The sequence below is a fragment of the Numenius arquata genome, chromosome 2 (assembly GCF_964106895.1).
Source record: "Numenius arquata chromosome 2, bNumArq3.hap1.1, whole genome shotgun sequence".
Classification (NCBI taxonomy): domain Eukaryota; kingdom Metazoa; phylum Chordata; class Aves; order Charadriiformes; family Scolopacidae; genus Numenius; species Numenius arquata.
Window position 1 is genome coordinate 31515411 of NC_133577.1, and position 24093 is coordinate 31539503.

The window sequence follows — 24093 nt, forward strand, 5'->3', positions numbered from 1 at the left end:
CCCGAAAGCTTTCTCAAATTTATTTTAGCATAACTCGTCACCTAGCTCTCGGCAGGGCTGCGGGTAGGCTCGGCTGTGCAAGCTGCGCCTGGCGTTCCGGGGGGGGGAACAGGGACAATGGCAGCAATACAAAAGGCTTTACTATACTTATGCCATTTTTGAAGCATGGCGAATGCCGCTTCGGAATAAAATGCCTTCGTGGGCAGAACGACTCCACCCCCACTTTTGGCGTCAAAAAAAGACAAAAGGAGGAATTGAGGCTGGAACCATTGTGTGTGTTTACACGCGATCCCGCCCACACCAACAGGCGGGAGCCCCGTGCCCCGCCCCCAGGAGCACCGAGGTTACTGTGAAAGAAGCCGCAGCAAATATTCCCACTTTTTCACTTGGTACCAGAGCTGGAGGCGACTTGAAACAGGGGCGCTCTCCCATCGCTCATCCAAGCGCGAAAAGAAAGCGGGTCTCAGAGCCAGGGGGTGAGAAATAACCCCCCAACCCCGGTCTCCCCGGGGCGGGAGGCGGCAAACGCGCTCCCTCGCACACGACCCAGTTTTCGCCCGGGGCGGGCAGGGCAGGGCAGGGCAGGGCAGCGAGGGGTGCCAGGGCCGGACGGCGGCCGGCCCAGCCGCCCGCGCTCAGGCCCCGCCGGGAGCGGGGCCGGGACGGAGAAGTTACGCCGAGCCCTCCGCCACGGGGCGGGAACCTCCCACTGCCGGCCGCGGCCGCGCAGGCCAGCCTCAGCGCACCCCCGCCCTCCCGCTCAGGCCCGGCCAGTCGCCCCCGGCGCTGAGCAAAGTCTGGCGACCCGCCCCGGCGTTCAACTCGTCCCCTCTCCCCGCGCACGCGCAGAACGCCCACAGCCCCCACCGTGTGACGGGGGGAATGAGGATGCGCGCGCGCAGCGGAGCCCCGCCCCTCTCTTTACCCCCCGCCCCTCTCCCGTGACGAGCGGCTGCTCCCTCCCCTCTCTCCCTCCCTCACCCCCCCACCAGTGTCAGGCCGGCGGTCGGTTCCGCATCCGGCGCGGTTGTGTCACTTCCTGCTCGCGCTGGCGCTCTCCCTTTCCCCCTCTCCCCGGACCCGGATGGTGACTGGCGGCGGCGGCGGCTCCTCCAGGGACTGTCAGTGAGCGGCTCCCCCCGGGCCTCTTGTCCTGAGGGCGGCGGCGGCGGCAGCGGCCGGGAAGATGGCTGCGGCGGCCTCCTGCTCTTCGGCGGCGGCGGCGCCGGCTGGGCCCGGGCCCGGGCCGGTGTCGGCCGGGCCGGGCTCCTGCGAGTGGCTGCTGCTGCGGGACGGCTGCCTGCGCTGCGACGCCGACGGGCTCTGCAGCCTGTGCTACCACCCGGCCCTCAACGCCATCCTGGCCGTGACCGCTCGCGGCGCCATCAAAGTCATCGACGGCACCTCGGGGGCCACGCTACAGGCGTCGGCGCTCAACGGTGAGCGCAGGGGCTCCCGCGGCCTGCCGGGCCCCGCGCCCGCGGCACGGGTGGCGGGGGATCGGGCCGTGGCAGCCCCCGGGGCGGATGCGGGGCACGATCGCGGCGCTGCGGAGCCACCGGGGGCACGGGCCGGAGGCTCGGCTGAAAACAGGTGTCGTGGCGGGCGAGGGGTTTCTGCGTGGGGCGGCTCGGGGGGGAGAGGCCGGGCTGGGTTCGGGCCCGTGGTGCCGGGGGGTTCCCCTGGCTCTTTTTCACCCCTGCTGGTTTTTCAAGCCTGAACGGTTCCTGCTCTTCGGGGCAGAGATGCCCGTGTGGGCAGTACCGAGGCGTTTTTCTTCTGTAAAGCACATTGGCACGGGTATTAAAACATTAAATGGGAGTGGAAGGCTGTGATGTATAGGGCTGCATTTTTTTTTATTTTAATTTTTCAGTTGTGCTTGTGGATGACATAATATTGAACCTTCCAAAGATTAGAAGCAACCTGTAATGTAGGACAGATATAGTTATAGTTCTTATTGATATGTGATACTGTAGTAATTTATTTGTTGAGCCTTGATCTGGATATATTAAGAAGGCTTATTTCTTACAGGTGTCATTTGTCTTATAGCTTAGAATTATTTAAGATCAGAATCTTTCATAGTTATTTCATGGTGGTTTTTTATATGTATTTGCGTAGTTCTTCGTGTTGCTGAGTATCTTGGCTGTCTCTGATGTTAGTAACAGTACCCCTGCTATTATGTTAAGGAGGCATGATTGTGTACTAACTTTGTGGAGGCTAAGACTTTAGTGTTTCCATAACTGTGAAGCAACTTTTTTTTGTTGCTCGTTAATGTTTTTACACTATTAATAAACTAGTTCAGTAGGAAAAGATCCATATGCCATTAACAGCTTTTGTTCCTGTTACATTAATGGTTCTTAAACCGTGGTACTTGTCAGACTATTGGCAGGGGAAGTGTTATTTGGTATGTTGTGAGACCAGCCCTTGGCATAGAAAGATACATTTCTTACTAGTTGTGTGTTTCCATGTTCAGGTTCTCTGTACAGCTGTGTGTTGCTAATAGGATCTAGCTTTGCGAAGGGTTGATGTTTTCCACCTGAACATAGCATAGCAATGTCAGGAGTTGTATGGAAACGCCATAGTCTAGGTAATATGTGTACTTTCACCTTGAAAACCAGCAACTGTATTACAATGTCAAACTGAAGAGAAAAGGACAAAAATCAGTTATTTCCTTTCATGAATTAAAGTCGGTACATTGTAAGGTGTAAAGGTTAAGCGTTTGGGGCGACAAAAAAAAAGGTGTTGTGGAATTACTAAGAAGCTGTCAGCTGCTTTTGTTGTAGATCACTTGAACATGAAGCTCTTATGTGGCATTTCCCGCTTTGTTCAGAATTCAGATCACTCTGCTTCTATACTTCCCTTTATTCTACCATGCTCTCTCCTAAAGTACTTCTTTATTAATAACTTTATTTTTTACTTTTCTTCAAGCTTTTGCCAGAGTTTGAGAATTGCTTTTATGTAGTGGATGAAGAGGGCATAAATCGAGGACTTAATTTGTAGTTGGTTGTTTATGTAGGAGATATTTAATTCTCATGAAGAGAAAAAGAAGTGAACTGTAAATCAAAGACTAAGCTGTTGTTTTACACTTTTCTGTGATAGAATCCTTGCAAGGAGTGTGATTTAGTATTCAAAATGCTAATGGCATTTCTCCCCTAAATAGTAACTATTTAAAAATAACTTAATACTTTGCTTCTGTTACGTACATTCAGTCATGTATACTTCCTTTACTGTCAGTCTTCTGTGTGACAGCATGACTGTAAAAGATGGATTCTACACCTCTTTACATGCAACGATAGAATTGCTTGCAATCTACTCAAATTTCATCTGTGCAGTATAGCTGATGATTACGTTAGTGGAAAAAAACATTAAAACCTTAGTTTAGTTTGAAGAAACTTTAAGTGAATATCCTTGTGGATTCAGACTGGCATGCCTGACAGAAATGTGGTTCATCTCAGCAGTTGGTGTCTGTTGGGGCTATTAGTGGCCGTGTTCACTCTTGTTCTCTCCTTCAGCCTTTCCTTGGGAAGAGAAGGAAAAGGGAATTCAACTGTTCTCTGATGTCTGCCCGCTCTGTACAGCGTGATCTCTTTTAATTTAGGGTAGTAGTAGGTGGACACTCAGACCTGTAGACCAACTCTGTCCCTACTCTCTCCCCTGCCATAAATGACAGGTCAAAGGATATTGTTGCTTCGGGAACTTCTGGTGCTATAGCTAAAAATAGAGTCCCTGGGAATTAAAACTGCTTCTCTTGGGAGACTGCTTGTCCTCCTTGGTAATTGGGGCTGCAGGTCTTTTGCACTGCCAAAAGATTTATATTGGGCAGAAGTGCTGTTGCTCATTACCCAAGGAAAAACAAAACATCACAGGCCTCTCTTTCTAGAAAGAAGAGAAAGAAAAAGGATCCCCCATCAAGTGAGGAAGGGAGAAAAGGAAACACCACCAAGCCTCAGTGTTGCTTTTATTTGCAGTTGCAGTTCACTGCGGCAATACATTAAGCTTTGAGCTCATTCTTGGTGAAAGGATTGAACCTGTGGAATACTGAATCGGGTAGAGCAGTGCCTTCATCAGAATGTAAATGCAGATTGCTCTTTTTGGTGTGTAAAAGAACAAACAAAAGATTCACAGCCAAAAGACAGTTCAGTTATAGATCAGGTACAGACATTAGGATGCGGTTTCTGATTTATGTGCTTCAGTTTCTTATGTGAACTTCATTGGTCTGATGTATGTGATGATCCAGGGATTGTTCTTCTGAGCCCATACTGTAGGAATCCAATGAGAAGGATGATGGTTATTATTATTATTATTGTTTTTATTATTATGCCACACTGAATCTTCATCAGATCTATCTCTTGAAAGCGTGTGATGATCTTTAGTCTGTTTCCTCTATGGCCTATTCAAGAAGGGCAGGTGATCATTTGCAACAGCCCAGAGTGTGGTAGTGAATAAGAGTACCATTGGTGATCCTTTAACATTAATCTTCATTTTACCTGGTCACAAAGTTGTTCTTTTTATTCTACCAAGGCTGTTGCATGCACGCTGTGCATTTTGGAGAGCCAGACTGGGAGTGTAAGGACCATTCTTGCGATTACTGGATATTATGCATTTCTATGTGTTTGCCGGTAGTGATTAGTCAGGACTAGTTTTGAATCTGTCACTCAAGTCTTTCAAGTACTTTGTTTTTCCTCTTAAGCATTTAAGCATTTGTGTGTTTTCAGTTTCAAGTTGAACAATGGTGGCTGAAGAGTGTGAATGATCAATCTCCAAATACAGCACTAAGGATGAACCTTTTCCTCTGCCTCAAAAAACCAAAACAAAACAGGCAAAAAAACTCCTGTAAAAAGACTCTGTTAGTGTTCATAGAGATGTTTCATTTATCAGTTCCTTCTATTTACAAATAAAATAAGAAAACTGCTTGAACTGGGAGAGTGCTGTCATTCCCAGAGAAGCTTGGCCACCAACACAATAAGAAACTAAAATGTACTGTTAGATGGGTGGTGACCATCTTGAATGTTTCTGTAGTTTCTTCTAGATTAATTTTACATAGCAATAGCTTCAGAGCCTCATTCTCTAAAATGCACAGTGTTTTGTAGCTAAAGCCTTCTAAATTACTATAGAAGCCCTAGCAGTAATCAAAATACATACTTCTGAAACCATACTGGGAAGAATCTGTTGATTGTACATAGGTACCAGCTCCTGTGGGGGAGACAGAGACTCTGCATTATCACCAGAGGACCTCAACCGCTGTTCCTCCAACAGAAGAATTTAGAAGGAAATAGATTCCAGCCCAGGAGGCAGCAACCTGTGGCAGCAAGTTCAACACCGTTTTCTATCTGTCAGTGTTCCCTTTTGGGAAGTCCTGTTTGTCTTCAGCTGGATCACGTGGAATTACAGAGCCTTGGAAATCTATCAAGGAATATCCAGTTCTGTTTCTTTTTGATTCCTTTCCCTGTGATGCAGGAGGCAAAACAAGAAGAAGAGGTTCTCTTTTGCAGCTTGGAAGTCATAAAGGGAGTGTACACTTCTTATAATCTCTAGGAAGAAACCGTTGGGATGCTCTGCCACACAATTCTAGACTTGAGTTAGTTGAAAACATCATCAGCAGTTTCAGCTGTTTCAAGCTCTCTGTGGTAATATTGCTTGGCTCCTTCATTCCTCAAAATTGGAGTGAGTTTCTTCATCTTCTTGGCTCTTTTTTTCATTTGTTCAATTATGAGACAAAAAAGCTAGTAATAACAAAGGCTGTTGCTATTAATACAGAATTTTCTCCTTGTTTACTTTCTCATCGCATGGGGAGTATTGTCAAATATCTAGTGATCTGCTACAGCCCACCTTGTGTGTGAGTATACTTGGATGACAATGCTAATCTGAGTAAAATGCTTCTCAAGAGATCATTCCATTAATTTATGTGGTCTTAAGGTCATTCATGAAGAGCCTTAAGCACTTGAAAAAACAGAATAGGAGAATTGTTAGATCTGAGTTCAGTGTTTTATAGCAATAAAGAGTCTAGACTGCTGTGTGCTCCATTTGTCTGCTAGCTTAATCGGGGTGTGCCAGAGATCCCTTCTTACTCGCCATGCATCTTGCCAGACTGTCAAGATGCTGTTAATTGATACTTCCAGGCTCTGTGGAAGCACATCTGGATTATCTTCTGCAGAAGCTAAAGTAGAGTAAAAATAGAGATTGCTTCTTTTCACATGCCTTTAAAGGGGTGTTTGCATTGTTATGTTTATTGTGGGTATCCAGAAGTAACAACAGTTAGCGATGCAGGCATGTGTTATGTTGCCAGGCAAGACAGCACGACGTTTTTCATTTTATTGACAGATCAGTCATGTTTGGACTGATGGATTTATGGCTGTCATTGCAACACTAACACTGTACTACTAAAGGTTGCAGAATGCTTTAATGTCAGATAATCAGAAATTTCCTAGCTCTCTGCAAATGGACTTTGAACAAGGACTTCTGCAGGGAGATGTATCTTCAAATGCTTCTTACAGACCCAAAGAGGAAATACTGTGCTTTGCATCAGCGATTTGAACTTTGACTTCCTCCCCTATTCTATCTCACAGGTAGTTAAGGTATTTCTTATTGATATGAAGAATCCTTGGGAAAGTACTGATTTTCAACCTTAGTGATGATTGTGGTCCAGCTTTGGTCAAGACAGCTTTTAATATGCTTATGTGATAAACCCTTCAGTTCCCAGTCATGTTGTATACTGCATAATATAAAATGTAGAAGAAATTTGGCAGAAATACGTTCTGGTGGAGATAATTGGTTAGTTCAAGTCCAGAACATTATGAAAGAAAGAAGGTAAATCTCTGTTGGACTTGATGTAATGAAAACATGGAGAAGGCTTTGCTTTGGATTGCCCAGCCTAGTGATCTTTAGATGCCCTTATCTTTTTACTATTCTGAACATCATGGTGATCAGTGGTTTGGAACTAGTATACTCTCCTGTCCTATAATTGGTCTTTTCTAGCAGCCCCCATAATGTTAGGTGACTCAGTAGAACCCCTTTCTAAGTCTTCAGTTATGTTTTTTCTAACAATGCTTTTATGGTTGCTATTGTATTTGTATCCATAACTTAAGCTCAAGTGAAATACATCATCTAGGATTTTATAAGACAATTTTATAAGACGATTTTATAAAAACAATCTGTCCTAGACTGTAGATTCACTTTAATTGTTTCTCTCAAGCTTTTAATAACAACTATGTCTGATTTTTTGGTATGGTGTTGATCTGTTAATTCAGGTTTTCTTTCCAAGTTACTTTCAATTCAGGAAACAAAGCTGTCCATCCTTGCTGTTAAGAGGATGCTTTAATTCTCCCTGAACAAGATGATGTCTTTCAAAAATGGTTCTTGGGCTGTCTTGAAGATGGAGATACGGCTTGCAACCATGTGGACTCTTTGACAACTTTTGGGCATATCAGCCTGTCCTAGGTCATGTTATGAGATAGCTTGTTGCATGTTGTCTATTCCAGTGGCATAGGTAGCTGCTCACCATTTTTTTTATTTTTAAATAAAAAATTTACATGTGGATCAGCTCACTCTCCTGATGGTTCTTAAGTGATGCCATAGTATTGTTTTCTGCTGTTAGAAAGCTGTCCTTTAGATAGTTAATGTGCTCTCTTAGTTGCAATGACTGCTTGCAGTCACCAGATGAGTGCTTGTCACTGAGTGGGCAGTTCAAGAAAGAACAGCTACTACCCGAAGTTCTTCCACTTGTCAAGTACAACACTTGCAGCTTCTTTTGATTTTTGTGGAGTCAAGTACTGGATTGTGTATCTGCCCAATTCCTTTGCTTCTTTGTCTTTGGGAAGAGTATCGAGATTTGGTAAGTGCAGTAGGTAGTGCACACTGCTAGTCAAAAAGTAGACAGGAAGTCTGGTATATGCAAAACATTTATTTTGAAGATTTGCATGTATGCTAGGGGAAGGAGCGCTCCACAGATAAGGATGATGCACGAGAAGTGGGGGAGAAGAAACAGCTTTTGTTTTACAGCCTGGATTTGAAGTGTAAAATTATGGAAATGATAGCTTATCTGCCTGTAAACGTAAACATCATTATGTTTAAAATTTTCTTGAGGTATTTGCTAGAGCTGTTCAGTGAGTATTTTATTGATTTTTTTTTTTTTTTTTTTTTATTGTGTAACATGAGAGGAAGGAATTTGCTTATCAGGTAGTCTTGAAAATTAGTAGCATTAGTGAAAACACATATCTGGTCTCAAGTGCTGGTTAATGAAGGCTTCCATGGCATGTAGTCTGTTGGCAGTTCTTCAGTCCCCTGTACAGTTTGTGGAGGGAAGACTGTCCCACTGCACTTCCCTGGCATGACTGATTGTGAAGCAATCAGGATCTCACCTGAGCATTTGGCAGCTGTAGGAGATGAGTTTGATAAACTCTGTTTACTGGACAACAAGCTACAGAGACTCTATCATGAAAAATTCCTTATGGAAAGGAAGAGCTAGGAGGATGAGGGATGGGACTGAGAACTATGATGGAGTGGCTGGATGACAATGTGGAAAGGGTTAGGGAAGTAGGAAGCCGAGTGGAATGTTTTATTGGAGAACAAGAAGGTACTGTGGTTATTGTGGAGAAATACTGTGATAAACTTAGTTGACCTGTCTTCTACAGGATCCAAGATTCATGTTGTGATGTAAACGATTACATACAACACTGCTCTAGACTTTTTTTTATAGTGGATTTTTTCTGTTCAGTTTAATATAGCTTTTGTAAGTGAGAATTAAGATTAGCATTTTTCAACAAATAATCTTAGGTTCTCTCTCCATTCAATACAGAGAAAAGGAAAAGTCCTTACTCTGAACTTTTGGAGGAACTTACTTCCTATTACATATAGAAGGGAATGCCAAACTGTCAAGATGCCTTTAATCAATGCTTCCAGGCTCTGTGGAAGACCAGTCTTACAAGGCTTAGCTTTTCTGAGTGTCCCCTTTGAGAGACAGAACTAAAGTTAAACTTACATAGTCATCAGGTTCAAATATTCCTATGCTGCAAATACATGTCTTAAACATACAAGGTCCTTTAAGTTTGCCAGCTTCTCTGAAGAATTTGAAAAGGCATCCTAAGGAATAGTTTCACTTTTAAATATAACTTAAACATGAATGGATCTAGTCTGTTTCACTTTAGCTTTCCTATGTAGAAGCAGTTATTAGGAGAATGTGGGAATGCATTTAATTAATTTGAAGTACTCATAAATATGGAGTACCTGGCTACAGAACATTGTGGATGCTAGATGTTTGTGGAATTACAACAGCATTGGACAAATTGATGGAAGAAGGTCATGATACAAATAAGAAATCACTTCTATCTGAGAAGGTCCCTGAGCACAAATAAGCAGGAGCTGAGTGTGAAAGTACCATTGTATACATACCCTTTCTTAAACTCTTCACTAATCACTTGGTTTAGACCACTGTCTTGGACAAAATGTGGGGTTATGTGCATTTTCCTCCAATCCCATATGGTTGCTTCTGTATTCAGTGTTGTGTTTCCTTAACAGTAGTGTCAAAAAGAGAAAGGTGGTAATTCTCCAGTCTCACCTAGCTGTTGAACTATTGCTGCAGTAATGGAAGACTGCTGTTAGATTTCCTCCTAAAGTATCATTTCTGCAGACTAAACGAGCCCAGTTATCTTAATCTTTCTTCACGAGTCATATGCTCGAGCCCTCTAGCTGTCTTAGTACTCCTTCATGGGACTCTCGTCTATGTCCTGGTTTCTCAGATGGAAGACTGAAGCTGGACATGGTATTCTGGATGTGGGCTGAAAATTGTGGAGTAGAGGAGACTAGCATTTTCTCCCAGAGTGGTAACATTTTGTCGCTACAAGGATGCATTGCTGCCCGTTGGTCAGCCTGTCCATCAGGATCCCCAAGTTCTTTCTGTAGGGCTGCCACCTAGACAGTTGGTACCCACCTTCTGTTGATATATGGGGTTATATTCCATACCAGGTGTAAGACCTCGCGTTTGTCTTTGTTGGTCTTCAGGAGATTTGTGTCAAGCAATTTCTCTGACTTTTTGAGATCCTTAAAAAGGCAGCGCTGCCATTTAATGCATTCACTTCCCCTCAGTCGCCTCCCATTTGTTGTAATCCGCAGTCTTGATAAAGGTGCAGTCTGTCCCATCATCCAGGCCATTGAAGAAGACAGTAAACCATATCAAGCTTTGTTGAATGCCACTCATAACTGGCTGCCAGGTAGATGTTGAATCATTAACTGCTAACTTAACACATGACAGTCTAGCCAGGTTTTCACTTGCCTTGTAGCCCATCCATCAGCTTTTGAGAAGTTGTTGCATCTCCCAGCTTGATATTTGGGAAGCTCCGTACAATATTTGGGTTTGGGATGAGGGAAGCTGAACTGTTCCTGCCAAACAGTTTTGGAGTTTAAAAAGTGCCATAACTGGAGATTTTTTCTCCTGTTACAGAGACTGCAGGATACGTAATGGGTAAACTCAGATGCTCTAGCCGCTTCAGTGACAAAAAGAGGAACTGGTGGTAAAATTTCAGCTGGCAAAGGTTCTTTGTTGTGAAAGGCTGCGATGGGAATTGCTCTTGAAGAACGGGAACTTCCTGTTACTGAGCTGTGAAGTATTCCTTGCCTGTCTCTGCTTCTGGGGGGATGCTGGGTAGTCTCTCTGTCTGCAATTTGTGAAAGACAGCTTTCCTGAAAATTTTTAATCATAGTATTCACTTTGAGAAAAATTCTGAGGAAGACACTATCCTCTATGAGATATTTACGGGAGAATTGTAGGGACTTAAATTTTCGCAATGTACCTGAGTTAGCGGGAAGGATTGTAGAATACTTTGTGAAACCTTTCATGATTTGTTCTTGGGGATAATTGTATAAAGCTCTGTGAGCAATTGTGTTCTGTATGGTGTAAAAGGCGGCAGTAATGTTAGATACACGGAGATCTGAAAGAGCATAAAGAGCATGGGCACAAAGACGTCACCAGTGTCATCCTGCTGATTCAGTCTCAGTTTAAGTCTGTAGAGTGGAAGAGGACCCTATGCCTGCAAACCTAGTGAGATATGAACTGCCTTGATCTCAATGGGGTTTTGTTCATGTTCTGAAACCTTTTTAAGTGTTAATATTAGCTTCTGTTAGTAGTTGCTTGATCAGACACATATAGTTAATATTCATGTGGCAGTCTCCAGTGCTTTGGCCCAGATAACACATCGTCGTACTCTAATGAGGATTATTAAAACCAGCTGTCATATAATGAAACTGATACTGAAACAATTCTGTCCTGTTTGCTGCTAAAGGAAAAGATAAACGCTAGATCACATGTCTTGTTCTTGATTAACTAAATCCAGTTCTGGCAAATAAGGGAGTTTGAAGGCACTTTGTGATGTTAAGGTGGGTATTTCTGCCTCATTTAGCATTTTTGCTCTTTGGAGAACATTCTTAGTTTTCTTTCCTGTTGCAGCTCTGAACGTGTTTCTGCTTCATTCAATTGCTTTGGACTTCTATTCCAGGTGAAGTGGCAGAGGGAGGGTTGTGTGTGTATATAGTGAAATCTAAAACAGAAAATGTTGCTTGTGTATAGCTGGTTTAAGCCCATCTACATTATTCATCTAAAATACCAACTTGAACTTGTTAGATTCCTTTCCATCCTTTCCTCAAGTCTGAGAATGCTTTTGTTTTGGGGAAGAAGAGACCCATGGAGTGTCTTCATGGTGGCAGCAGAGTGCTTTGCTGGGGTGATGTTTAGAGCAAGTAAGGGGCTGGGCCTGGGTCTGGAAGACAAAACTGCACTGTTGAAGTTTCTGCTGAAGATGTAGGTGAGAAGGAGAAGAGGAATAACGAGAGAGAATTTATAGCTGATAAATTCAGTAATGATGAGCAGCCATGGTTTGGCCATGCCTTAGCCATCTGTCCAGGTTTGAGATAGAACAAAACCAATTCTCCTTTTCAGTCGTTTTACTTTTCAGTTAAGTCTCTTCTAACTGACCGTAACTCTCTGAAATTAATGGTGTGTTTTTCAGACAGTGTCTGCTTCAAGCAGTGTTAACTTCTGATGTTTATAGTTAATACCAAGGGATGATATGTGGAGAGGCTTTTGCTTATACTTATTCCTATACCAACCGAGGTCAGCTAACTTAATGTGCCCTGTTGGAGGGTCGAAAGCAGAAAAGTGTAGAGGGGTCGCAGCTGTGGGGAGGAATAGACAGGACAGGAGACCCAAAACTGACCAATGGGGTATTCCATCGCATCAGCATTACACTCAATATAAAGCTGAGGGATCAAAGGGGTCAGCCCTCTTTCTTCTTCAATGGCCGGTGTCTGAGGACTCTGTCCACTCTTCTGCCTTTAATCCCAATCTGTGTGTTCCTGAATCCAATTCTTAGTTCCCATCTGCCCCTCAGTCCAGTCCTCGTGCAGGCCAGTGACATGATTGTCATCCTGGGAGCTTGATGCTGGCTTTGTATATATTTGTATATATTTCATTATTTTCTTAGTAATGTTGTTATCTTTTCTTTTTATTGTTAATATTGCATTAAAGCCGTTTAGTTGTTTTTCTGACCCCCAAGTCTCTCTTTCTTATTCTTTCCTTGCCCCTTCTGGGAAGGGAGAGGGGTTAATAGAGAGCATCTGTCCCAGCCTCTACACCATCTTCTTGTTACTGTGTTGCCAAATGGTCATAAACTATCTCTCTGTTTCCTTTGGGAGCTACTGATGTAAAACAATTTAGAGACAACTTTCTCCTTTTTAAACCAGACTTGCAGTGGTTTGCTTTTTGTCCTTTTTTTTGCGTGTGAAAATGTTACCCTTTGCAGCTGATCCATAGTTGTGATTTTATGTAGTATTAGTTCAAAATAGTTTCCTGCAAATATAGCAAGTTAAGACCGCAAGTTAAACTTTAAGACAGTTTTGGGTTTTATTTGTACTGTAGAACTTCCTCAAACTTCAAGTGTTCTGATATGCTTTCATTGGCAAACTTGTGTTAATTATGTAGCATACAATGTGTTATACTTGCTAACTGGATTTTTCAGTTGTGAAAAATGTGTGAGAAGGAGCTGAGCAGTGTTCTGGCAAGAAGCATTTTTGTCTCTGATAGAAAGGATAGTTTTGCTGTCCGCTAACCTGGCTTCTGGAAGGGGAATTTCATACAGCATATTACCGTGAGTGATAATATCTAGTAAATTTGAAGCTTTACACCCACACTTCACAACAGAAAGAGGAAAATTTAAATTTTACTTTAATTCTAACAGACAATTTTAAGGACTTATGCAGTTGTATCATTCCCTTCTCTTGAAGTTTTGGATTCTCTTGCCTTTAAATAGCTTGATGTTCGAACCTAGTGATACAAAGTTAATAGGATAGGTAGGGTTTTTAATCTCCTGAAAGTATCTATTTAGCTTCCCATGGTTGTATTATTTTTAAATGAGTGCTGAGATATTGTTTGGATGTTCTGGTTTAAATCGGAAGTGCAAAAACTGGTATCAGTGCATGTACTGTTTGTGTTTTGCTGAGCTGATGGGATTCCAATGTCTCCAAAAATGTTATTTTAATTCTTAACCTAAAGACCTAATTGCATTCATAAATCACAGGTATGGATGTTCCTTTAGATATTTGATTGGCCTTGGATCTTAGCATTATGGAATTAGTACTATGATGCATGTGTTTACCAGTCTCATTTTATAGCTGCAGATAAAAGCATTGGTTTACTGCAATTTAAAAACTACTTGGGTTTTTTGCATGCCGTGCATTGGGAGCTTCTTGTCAAGAGAATTACTGACTTTATGATATGTTTTACTGCCATTCCTGGCAAGCAGTTTTCAAGGTTAATTAACTTTTTTTCAATATTAGAAAAGATCAAAGGTGGTGTTGTTAACATTGACCTATATCTCTTCATGATGGTGGCCATGCATATTCCAGTCAGCCACTTTCTCTTAGCTTTAGCCTCAAAGCTTTAGAGTTTATCTGTGGTGGAAAAATGGAGACAAGCTTTTTCGTTCTTCTACTTCTTGAAACGCAAGGCTAATTCTCAAATTAGTTTGGTTCATCTTAATGCTTGCAGACAAGGGGGCACAATAGATGCTTCTTAGGCTGTTATGTATTCTCCAAATAGGTTTGTTTTCTGTAATATTTTTTGTAGGTCAGATTTTGATCACAGGAAATTGCTGATCTCTGTTTTGTATTGTTGGAAACAAAGAAGGTGGAGGGGGATGCTCCTTTTCTAAAATTCTTCATTTTTGCAATGTAATGTTTATTTGGTTTTGTTTTAAGTTTTCAGGTTGCTAGTTGTGAGGTTGTTATAGGTGACATACCATAAAGTAATATACTATTGGGCTTGCACTTCTAGCATGCTAGCAGCCTGCCAGGTTTCCTTACAGGAACTGACAGAAGGCTTAATGAGTTCTTTGTGAGTAGTTTTGTTTTTAATCCTAGACAGATAAGCTGGAGGTATTGGGAGAAGCTATGATCCACTTATGCCAAGACTGGAAAGCAAAATTGTATAAAACTTTGAATGACTATTTGTCCTTCCACCACCCAAAATAAATTTCAGCTGAAAGAATTAGAGCTAAAATGAGAACAACAATTGGGTTTTGATGATCTGGCTTAAGCTACTTAATGAGTTTATGTGAAACTTCTGAACTGTGATTTATGAAGATGCAGATCACTACTTTTGGCTAGTAAACTTAGCCAGTATGGATAGGCAGGACATAATGTTGTAATGCCACCAGTAGGGTTGTCAAAGGATATTGGTCGAAATCCTTTGTCATATTGTAAAACATTGATCCTAAGTTAGAAAGGACCCTTCTGCCAGTGCTTTGAGGAGAATTAAACTTTTCTAAGCATTTCTTCCATAGTGGTGACTTCTGTAGTGGTGACTTCTAAATTCTTTTGTTTCCTGGTTTTCAACCTACTGTTTTAATCATATGGCCAGCCATATGCGAACTACGATATAGTTTGTGATTAGTAGTAGAACCATCTTGAAATGTGATTTTTTTGAACTTTGAAGTTAAACTTCTAAGTTTGCAAAATAGCATGTCAACAGTTCAGAGGCTATTCAAATGGTAAACCAGTCAGCTGCAGAATGTGTTTCTCAGGGTGTTGGAACAACACTAAATATTGATGCAATCATTTCCTTGAAGCTCCATCAACTTAAGATAAGGGAGCTTGTTTTGGGTTTATGTGCTTTGAATAAAATACAGCCATCAACTGTAAATAACTTGCTAGAGAGAGTTTGGCCAAAGTTTTTTTGTCAGTGTAACCAACCAAAATATTAACCAGTACAGTGAGAATCACAGCTGCTAGGCAATGTATTTTTTTTGTGCTGTAGTTACACTTTTTGTTTTGTTTCCTAATGGAGCAGAAATGTTATATTGATTAAGCATGTTATCTACCTCATTACTAATCTTCATTGGCTTCTAAAAACTGGGACTACTTACACAGAGGATACTTGTTAGCCATTTGGTGGTTTAGACTTGAGATTTCACTAACATCACTACAGAAATGATAAAGTGAGAATGGTCTAGCCTGAAAAGCCACAAAGGCTGGGGCTCCTACAGGCTTCTGGGCTCCTACTCGTAGGGCATGAGCATACTCCTGTGCTTGACAGGAAATAAGGGAAGTGCAAAATAAAGTGTTCCTGGTGTTGACGCTGCCAGAAAAGGTGAGGTGCGTTTCCCATTTCCTCTGGGAAGGAGGAGGAGAGAAGCGATGGGTTAAGGAAGGTGTCCTGTAGTGAACCATCACTTGGATCGCACTGAATAGACTGCAAAGACCATGTGAATCTACTGAGGTTTCTAGTTTAGGGCATCAGTTACCTTTCAGTCTATTTACATAGTAGTTTCCAGTACAGTGTTGATACTGTTACTTTAAAAGATGCTAAAACTTGTATTTGAGTTTTTGTCAAAAGGGTTATTTTTCTGTAAAAATTCTGTGTGAGGAACTCCAATGTATTGGCAAAAGTACAGTTTAAACCTAGTTGATTTGCCATTCAGAGGATCCTTTTTTGTTGAGCTGGGACTAACAACTTCTCAAGTATCAAGAGATTTCAGGGCTCTTGAAGTGTTTCTGATGGTTGTTGCAATGATTACAATTACAGTATACTTCTTGCAGGCAAAAAGCATGTGTCCTATATTTTGAGAGTATATGAGTCATTGTTTCCAAAATTTTGTTGAGAAGGGCAGCTGACAACTATTCTTGACCTGAGTTTTCAAGAGAGGATACCACAAATGCAATGTGGTTGGGTTGATGTGCCCTATATTTGGGGAAGTTTTAATTTCCATTTAACTATATCAAAGTGTGAAGACGACAGAATTATGTAGCTGTCTTTATCTGGATGTATGCCAGCTACCTAAATGGTGGGTTTTAATTATTCATAATAAAAACAGTATCCAGTGTCTGAAGAAAGAGGAGAACGGGGATAGGACCCGATTAATGCAAAATTTAATGAAACTCCTGTTCCAGTGCAGCAAGAAGAGATCTATGTTCATGATCCAGCGATTTCAGCTTTGCCCTTTGGACGATGTGTCCATATACTTACACATACAGCCTGCTTCTGTAGCAGCAGATTACCCTTTCTGTGAATTAAGGCGATTTGCCTTCTACACAGATAGCATATTACATGGCTTTAGTTTTACGGTCCATCCAGCCTTAGACATGTAATAATGTTACATGGCACATTTCTGGGGATAATATCCATTGCTACAGCCTTTCCTTATTTATCTGCTGACAGTCTTCCTCTACCCCCACCAAACTTCTCTAACCTGTTACTGACATCACCTGTGCAGCGCTGAGCAGAAAAAAGCTACACGTGTCTGAAGAAACATGGGTAGCATTGGCACATGTTAAATGCTGTACTTGGTTTTCAGAAGTTTGAGTATTATTTTGCTTGGTGAAATGGTGTTAATCACCCTTAATGGTAGTTTAGCAATTTTGTCTTAGTTTTCATGCTGATTTGTACAATTTACTTCTTATTATTGATTATCAGCTAATATCAAGTACAGCAGGCATCTACATTAGGCATGAAAACAATTGTTTAGGCCTCCTGGTGGGAGCTGGACTTGAATGATGTCTTCCATTATAGGAATAAAGTGGTTGTAGTTGTTGATGAGGTGTATAGATTTTGTTTTTTTTTTAATGTAGGAAATATAAAAGTTTGGTGGAAGTCGTAGTAGCTAAAATGCTAGGTTTTTTTATCATCTCAAAAGGTAAACATTTTACTGAAGTGTTACATTACTTTCTGGAATAGGTATTAAAGGTGTTCTGTAAAAGCTGTTTTCTAATTGGATTTTGCTTTTTGTCTTTCTGTTTATAGCTAAACCAGGTGGACGGGTGAAATGTCAGTATATTTCTGCTGTGGATAAAGTGATCTTTGTGGATGATTATGCAGTAGGATGTAGGAAAGATCTCAATGGCATCTTACTGTTAGACACAGCTCTGCAAACGCCTGTTTCAAAACAAGATGACGTGGTTCAGCTTGAATTGCCAGTTACAGAGGTAAGATGTGGAGAGGGGAAAAAAAAAAAAAAGAGTATGTAAATAACTGTCAGAAATACTGAAACCAGATGTTTGACCCTGAGTTTCTAGTGCGATACTAACAGCATGTAATGGAAAAGTTTCTTAGTTATTAGCTGTCATAGGGCAATAGCTTTTTGCAGTTACCTGTATCTCAAATAAGAGATTGTGTCATCAAGACCACATTATTTCAGACGAAAGAACTTTTTAGTGGCCAGAAATTAGGGCTCATTTCCAGAGCTTTGTCAGTGCTTATGTGTGGAATCTATGTGCACTTCTAGAAGTCAGTCTGGGCTGCTAGGCATCCTTGAAATTTTCTGTTTTAGGCTTTCAGGGGGGAAAAAGACAATTAAAATCAGCTAATATGGTGCTGCTATATGTGAAGAATTAATGCTGGAATCTAACTTTACTAGCTAGGTCAGTTGGCCTAATGAAAGACTTTTTTTTCTGCAAACTTGGCTTCCCTTTTATGTTTGTACCATCACAGCTGTAACGCAATTCCTCCTGGTTTGAGACTGTAACCGAGCATTTAGTATCACTTTAAGGGGGTCTAGTGTGTATATTTTTGCTTAGAGTGTAATGCTTAGGATTTTGTTGCATTGATTTACATTCAGCTAAAGTAGCATTATTAGGTGAGGTAGCATGTATGTTCTTATTTTCAAAAGATAGCTAACAACTGCTTCTATCTAAGGCACTTGGTGATGAGGAAAGTAGCTTTCACCTTTGCAGTGGTCGTGAAGTAAATCTGTGCAACAATTTTAGTCACAAGCGAGATTAATTCTTTGTTTGGGAAAAGCATAGAGCATCTGCCAATAGTAATATTCAGAATAGTGCTTACAGTTGAAAAAACCAAAACTGGACTACAAGATCTGGATTCTGAATCTTTAAAGCACTCTGAGAAAAGAGCACTTCCCACTCATCTCTGAGGGAAATAAATTTATATTGAGTGATGCACCACCAATAAAACCTTATCCTGAGCATTGATTTAAAATATTTATGTGCTCTTGGAGTGTTGACTGCTTATTATTAACCAAGAATGTGTGTTATTATATATGGGCTTTTTAACTACTTGTCTTGAGTAGGAGTGACAGCAATAAAATGTTGCTTCATAGAGGTTTCCAAAGAGAGCTTTCCAGGTTCCTGAGGCTTGCTGCCACTGGCATCATTTTTATACCCTTTGTGGGTAATGACAAAGTCTTGGTATGTGTGGCTGAGTGTGAAGAGACTGACAGAGGTCAGCATTTCCTTTCATAAGTTTTGCTGTCACTGGCTTGCAGTCTCACATGGTTCAATACAAACTGTAAGTTTGTGTCAGTTTTAACTAGATATTCTTTGATTCTGAAGAGTTTACAGACCCTTACTTCAAGGTTAAAATAGAGAACTTTTCTGTAAAGGTCCTTCCTGTAAAAAAAAATAATTGGAAAATATTATAGTTCATTAGGAACAGATTTGGGGAATTCGTGGCCAAATCAGTGAGATGGAAGGAAAAACATTAGCAGTCTTCAGTTCTTACTTTTAACTTTAAAGAGGAGGTACCCAGACCTCAGAAAATTTTAGTAGATACTAAGCAAATACCATACAAACATCAGTACACCTCTTTCATCATAGGAACATCAAGAATCTTTATCCAAGCAAGAGCTTTGATTTTTTATTAATCTCTGGAATTTTCCTGCAAATTTTTGCATTTAAATTAAGTAGTCTTTTTATATGATTGATCTCCTGGTAATGCATTGCATTTTATGCATTTCTAATCAGTAGCATTGACATGTTTTGCTAACAGCCTCTATGCTGTTTTTACTTTCCCATAGAACACTGTAAATTTATGAACTTCCACAACATATCTGTTGTTTTTCTGTCGTCTGCAAGAGACTAGGAAAGTATGAGTTGTCAAAAGAATTGTAACTGTCTTTTTATTGACATCTGAGAAACAGATACAGCCTTAGCAAGGGGACTGATTTGTCTTATGTCTGTTGTTCTTCCCCTGAACTCCCCAAGGATGTAACCAAGTGGTAATTTGGCTCATTCTGTTTGGAGCAGTTTGTGGCTGCTGAAAGGACTGACTGGCTGTTGCCCTTGGGAAATAATTCCCTGTGTTTGTTACTTGAAAGCTTTCATATAACATTTTTCAGATGTTATCCCTCCTAACAACGGATAAAGAATATTCTGCACTTTGCACATAAAGCGTACCTTTAAGTCTTACCTGTTGACATGAAGTTAGTAGACAAAGGACAAGCTATAAACGGATTGGACTTGGAAGAAAAAACGTCTATAAATGGACGTTTGTAGTGTTCTTTTGTAGATGCATTATTTTCTGAATGTTAACAATTTCTAGATTCTAAACTAGCCTGTTTTTTTCTGCCTCATTTTTCAGCTTCATTATACTAGCATTGTAAGTAATTTATCTTAGATTTTGTTGCAACATTGTTTTCCTCATTATCATCTACTTTAAGATACAAAGCTACTCAGAAAAATGTCAAGACTTCGATTTTGCTCTCACTTTTTATCCTTAAAGCTGAATGAATCCTTTTGAAGGGAAAGCATTGGGGAGGTAATAGATGTCTCATTTTTTGTTGGCTTTAATATATGTTCTGTTTTAATTGTTTATATGACTGACTTGTTTAACATTTGGTAATATTGCCCTTGAGGGAACTTGTAGTAATGCTGTCGTTACTGCTGAAGTTTATCCATTGATTGACCTACAAAGTAAAATTTGGAACTGCTTACTCAACTCTGGGTCTTTTATGGGAACTATGCTGATACAATACATGATATGACAAATTATGTTTCCTGAGTATTGGAACAGGTATAATTCTTATCTGTAGTTACTCAGCGTGAATAATAACTTTTCTTGCACATCTGCATTTTAGGCTCAGCAGCTGTTATCTGCTTGCATAGAAAAAGTAGATGTTTCTAGCACAGAGGGATATGACTTATTCATCACACAACTGAAGGATGGTTTAAAAAATACCTCACATGAAACCGCAGCAAATCATAAAGTTGCAAAGGTAAGAATGTGTCTCTGTACTGTATAATGTGGATTCCCAAGTCTAATTTGCTTGGCTACTGTTATTGAAGCATACAAAATGCTTGACTTAGTGTGGTGGATTTTGTTTGAAGAGAATGGAATGTGTTGTGTTCCTTAGTTCCTCTGTGTGAAGTTGCATTTGTTAAGAGAACTAACAAGGTTAGCTTCTTGCTGATAAACCCAAATAATAAACCCAACTGGGCTTAAAATCTGTTACTGACTTGCCTTGTATTATGTCCATGTTGCTTTTGTGTGTCTGTTCTTGTATTAGTTCTTGAAATCAGGAGAGGGTGCAAGATGTGCTTTTGCTTTTGATGCTTTTGTGATCTATTTGTTGTTTAGATGTTAAAATTTTAAGATATAAACTAGGCACTTTTTTCTTAATTTAGTGGGCAACGGTTATGTTCCACCTTCCTCATCATGTTTTGAAGTCTGTCGCCAGTGCCATTGTAAATGAACTCAAGAAGATAAATCAAAATATTGCTGCCTTACCTGTAGCGTCCTCTGTGATGGATAGGTTATCTTACCTCTTACCCAGCGCACGACCAGAACTTGGTGTGGGACCTGGTCGATCTGTGGACAGGTATATTAAGACAAAATAAGTGATTAATTTGACCCCCTTAGTTGTATCAGAATAAGCTCTTAGATGACTTTAATTTATTTGCCAAAGGAATTGGTTCTATTCTGTACTTCCTTTTTCTTACACATACTGCTAATTAACTGTTTAATGCACAATACACTGTACATATTACTAAACTTAGAAGAACCTTCATGGGTGGATTCTGACTTTACAGGCAAATTGAATTTGCTTTGGTCTTAATCCCAAAATACGCTTTCAGAAAGCTGACAATTGCAGCCCTAAATATAGGTCTCTAGGTGGTATTGTAACTCATTAAGGTGATGTGTCCATCTAGGCTTTACTCTTCATCATGTTTGTTTATGGGTTTTATTCGAACAGTCAGATGCGTATGACTAGCTACTGAAGTTACTGGCTTTATTCAAACTAGTACTGAAAACTTACTGAGACCGCAGTGTTCCATGTTAAGAAACTGCATAGCTTTAAGAGCACACGCGTGGCTCTTTTCAATGCAGAGAGCACTCATCTGTCTAGCAAAGAGAAAGTATGCATGCTATGCTGCCCCATGAAATCAATTCCGTTTTCTTCATACTAGAGATGAAGAAAAACATGCCCATGTTTTGTGTTTTAGAGGTTTGGGAAGATGTTACCTTTGCAGAGTATATGAATGCTACTTCTGAAGTCTTTAGTCCCCTGCTATGTGTTTGGGGTCAGAGAAAACGTTACCTCAGACTGTTGCTTCATCTATTTCTGATCTGAGTGATACTGTGTACACAAGCGAGTAACCCACTAGTTTAACATTCATAAACTGAAACTAGTTAGAATACTGATAAATCTTCTAAATCTCTGAATTAATTCTTTCTTGAAAGTTTCTATACAAATATTATTTTGTAAGCATATTATCATTTCTTAGAGCTCAATTTAATAAAATTGATTTAATTTCTTACTTCTCCTCAAGCCTCCGTGTTTACCTGTACCTCGCCATATTGTATTTTTGATTAGAGGTCTCCAAGATCGATCTCTTAAGATGGTATAATTGGCAGGGGGGTTGGACTAGATGATCTCCGAAGGTCCCTTCCAACCCCTACCATTTTGTGATAATGTCAAGTTAAGACAGCCCTTATGTGGGTGTTGCAAGAATAGTTCACTTCCGTGGTAGGAAATGGTTAATACATCCATTCTCTTATAAGACAGCAATAATCTCCTGAAACTGAGGGGCAGAAACACGAAGTGAGGCACTTTTCTGTCTAGCGGCACTAGTTCTGAGAATGATATTGAAGAACAAACCGTCAAGCAAAAAGAGAAGCTGATAGTTGTTTCTTATGTACTATTTCAGATGAGGGACAGGCACTGAGTGAAGATAGGAGAGAGGAGCTTCTTTTCTTTGTAGATATTGAGTTGCAGAGGAGTTCGTATTTTGTGACTTTGTAATACTTAAAAATTATAAACTACTGTATGCAGCGAGGGATGAATGTTGGGGGATTTGTACCATGTATTCAGTTAAGCCTAAAATATCACTGTAAAGTGTTTTAAATATGCATATTTATATCTGTTCAACTAATAAACCCAAATTTTTGCCGTAGTAGTCATGTTAAAAAAAACCAACTCTCTAGCAGTTCCATTAGACTAGATTCTGCGTCTTCCCGAAATGCAGAGTAGCTTTGGATATCTGATGCTTTTCTGCGGTTAGTCCAAATAGGCTACACGGAAACTTATTTATAAAATCTTGCCTTTAAGGCCTGTAGGTTGTTGTATTACTTTTGTTCTTTTGCTGAGGATGTACTTTAGGCACCCAAGTAAGAGACCTTTGTAACTTTTCTGTAACTGGAATGATAATTTTAAGTATAAGTTGTAGATAACTATCTGTGGTATTTCTAATGGTTCCTAAAGCATTGAAAGTATATCATGAATAGTATACTTTTTTAATTCTAGAAGGCAGTTTTGAGTAATGTAGAATTTTTCACCTTTCTAGGTCTTTGATGTACAGTGAAGCTAACAGACGGGAGACATTCACTTCATGGCCTCATGTGGGTTATAGGTGGGCACAGCCAGATCCTATGGCTCAAGCTGGGTTCTATCACCAGGTAAAAGGTTTAGTTGTTTTTAGTATTTGTTCCCTAGGTGAAGGTTTGGGGAGCAGGGGAAAAACTCTTTTGTATTTTTTTTTTAAATGGATTCCTTCAGTGATACAAAAACCTTAATGAAAAAGTTTGTCATTAAGCTTTTTTCTTTATTTTTAAGTTTAAGATTTTTTCTGTGCCTTGCGGTTGCTTCTTTTTTTTGTACAGATCACAGAAAATACTGTTCTGAACTTCAGCACATAAAACACTTTTAAGTATCAAATTGATCTTAGTTAAACAACAATGAAGATGAAGTTGGTTGTTACATACAGTCTCTCTTTCTCCTTGTTAGATTGTTGAGTAAATATCCTTTTTATATTATCAGTAAAGCAAAACAAGCAGTAAGCTTCACATTGGAGTCCTCTAACTATACTTTCTTAGTGAGAAACTGTAATGTAACAAACAATGGTCCTAGATCACATTACTAAATTATTAAGCTTAGTGAATAAATACAACCTCAACATTTTATTACACTACTTTTTCTTATTTCAATTTTTCATTCTTTGAAATTATTTCTACTATAAAAAATATTCATGGTATGGATTTACATAACAATGGCTAGGCAGTGCATATCATTTGACATTAATATTATCTGCCTTGTTATGTCAACTGCAAAGCCTGATAGGTGCAAGTGGATAAAGTGTTTGGAGGATTTCTTAAGCTTGTTCAGGAGAAGAAATTCAGGGAATTCATGTTACAATTGCATCTACATATTCCCGAGCATATCTCGGCAACTTGAAATGTGGTCATAAAAATGCTAAATTTTAAGAGAATGGAAGTTTGTATTCTTTTTCACTTCAGCTAGTAACAACTCTTCTTTGCAGAGGAGAGCTATAGAATGCTTTATATTCCAGCAGATTGAAGGTGTAATAGGAAATCTGTCTAACCTG

At 40.2% G+C, this 24093-nt stretch overlaps 1 protein-coding gene across 2 annotated transcripts in view; it reads left to right on the plus strand.

Moving 5' to 3' along the window:
• Positions 1-1023: 1023 nt before the first annotated feature.
• Positions 1024-24093, plus strand: part of BIRC6 (baculoviral IAP repeat containing 6) — a 184941-nt gene continuing 161871 nt past the window's right edge. For both annotated transcript variants that reach the window (XM_074165164.1, XM_074165172.1), the window contains exons 1-5: positions 1024-1439; positions 17282-17463; positions 20349-20486; positions 20896-21089; positions 23056-23167. In XM_074165164.1, coding sequence (XP_074021265.1) covers positions 1187-1439; positions 17282-17463; positions 20349-20486; positions 20896-21089; positions 23056-23167 — 879 coding nt within the window. In that variant the 5' untranslated portion in view covers positions 1024-1186. The remainder of the gene's footprint in view (positions 1440-17281; positions 17464-20348; positions 20487-20895; positions 21090-23055; positions 23168-24093) is intronic.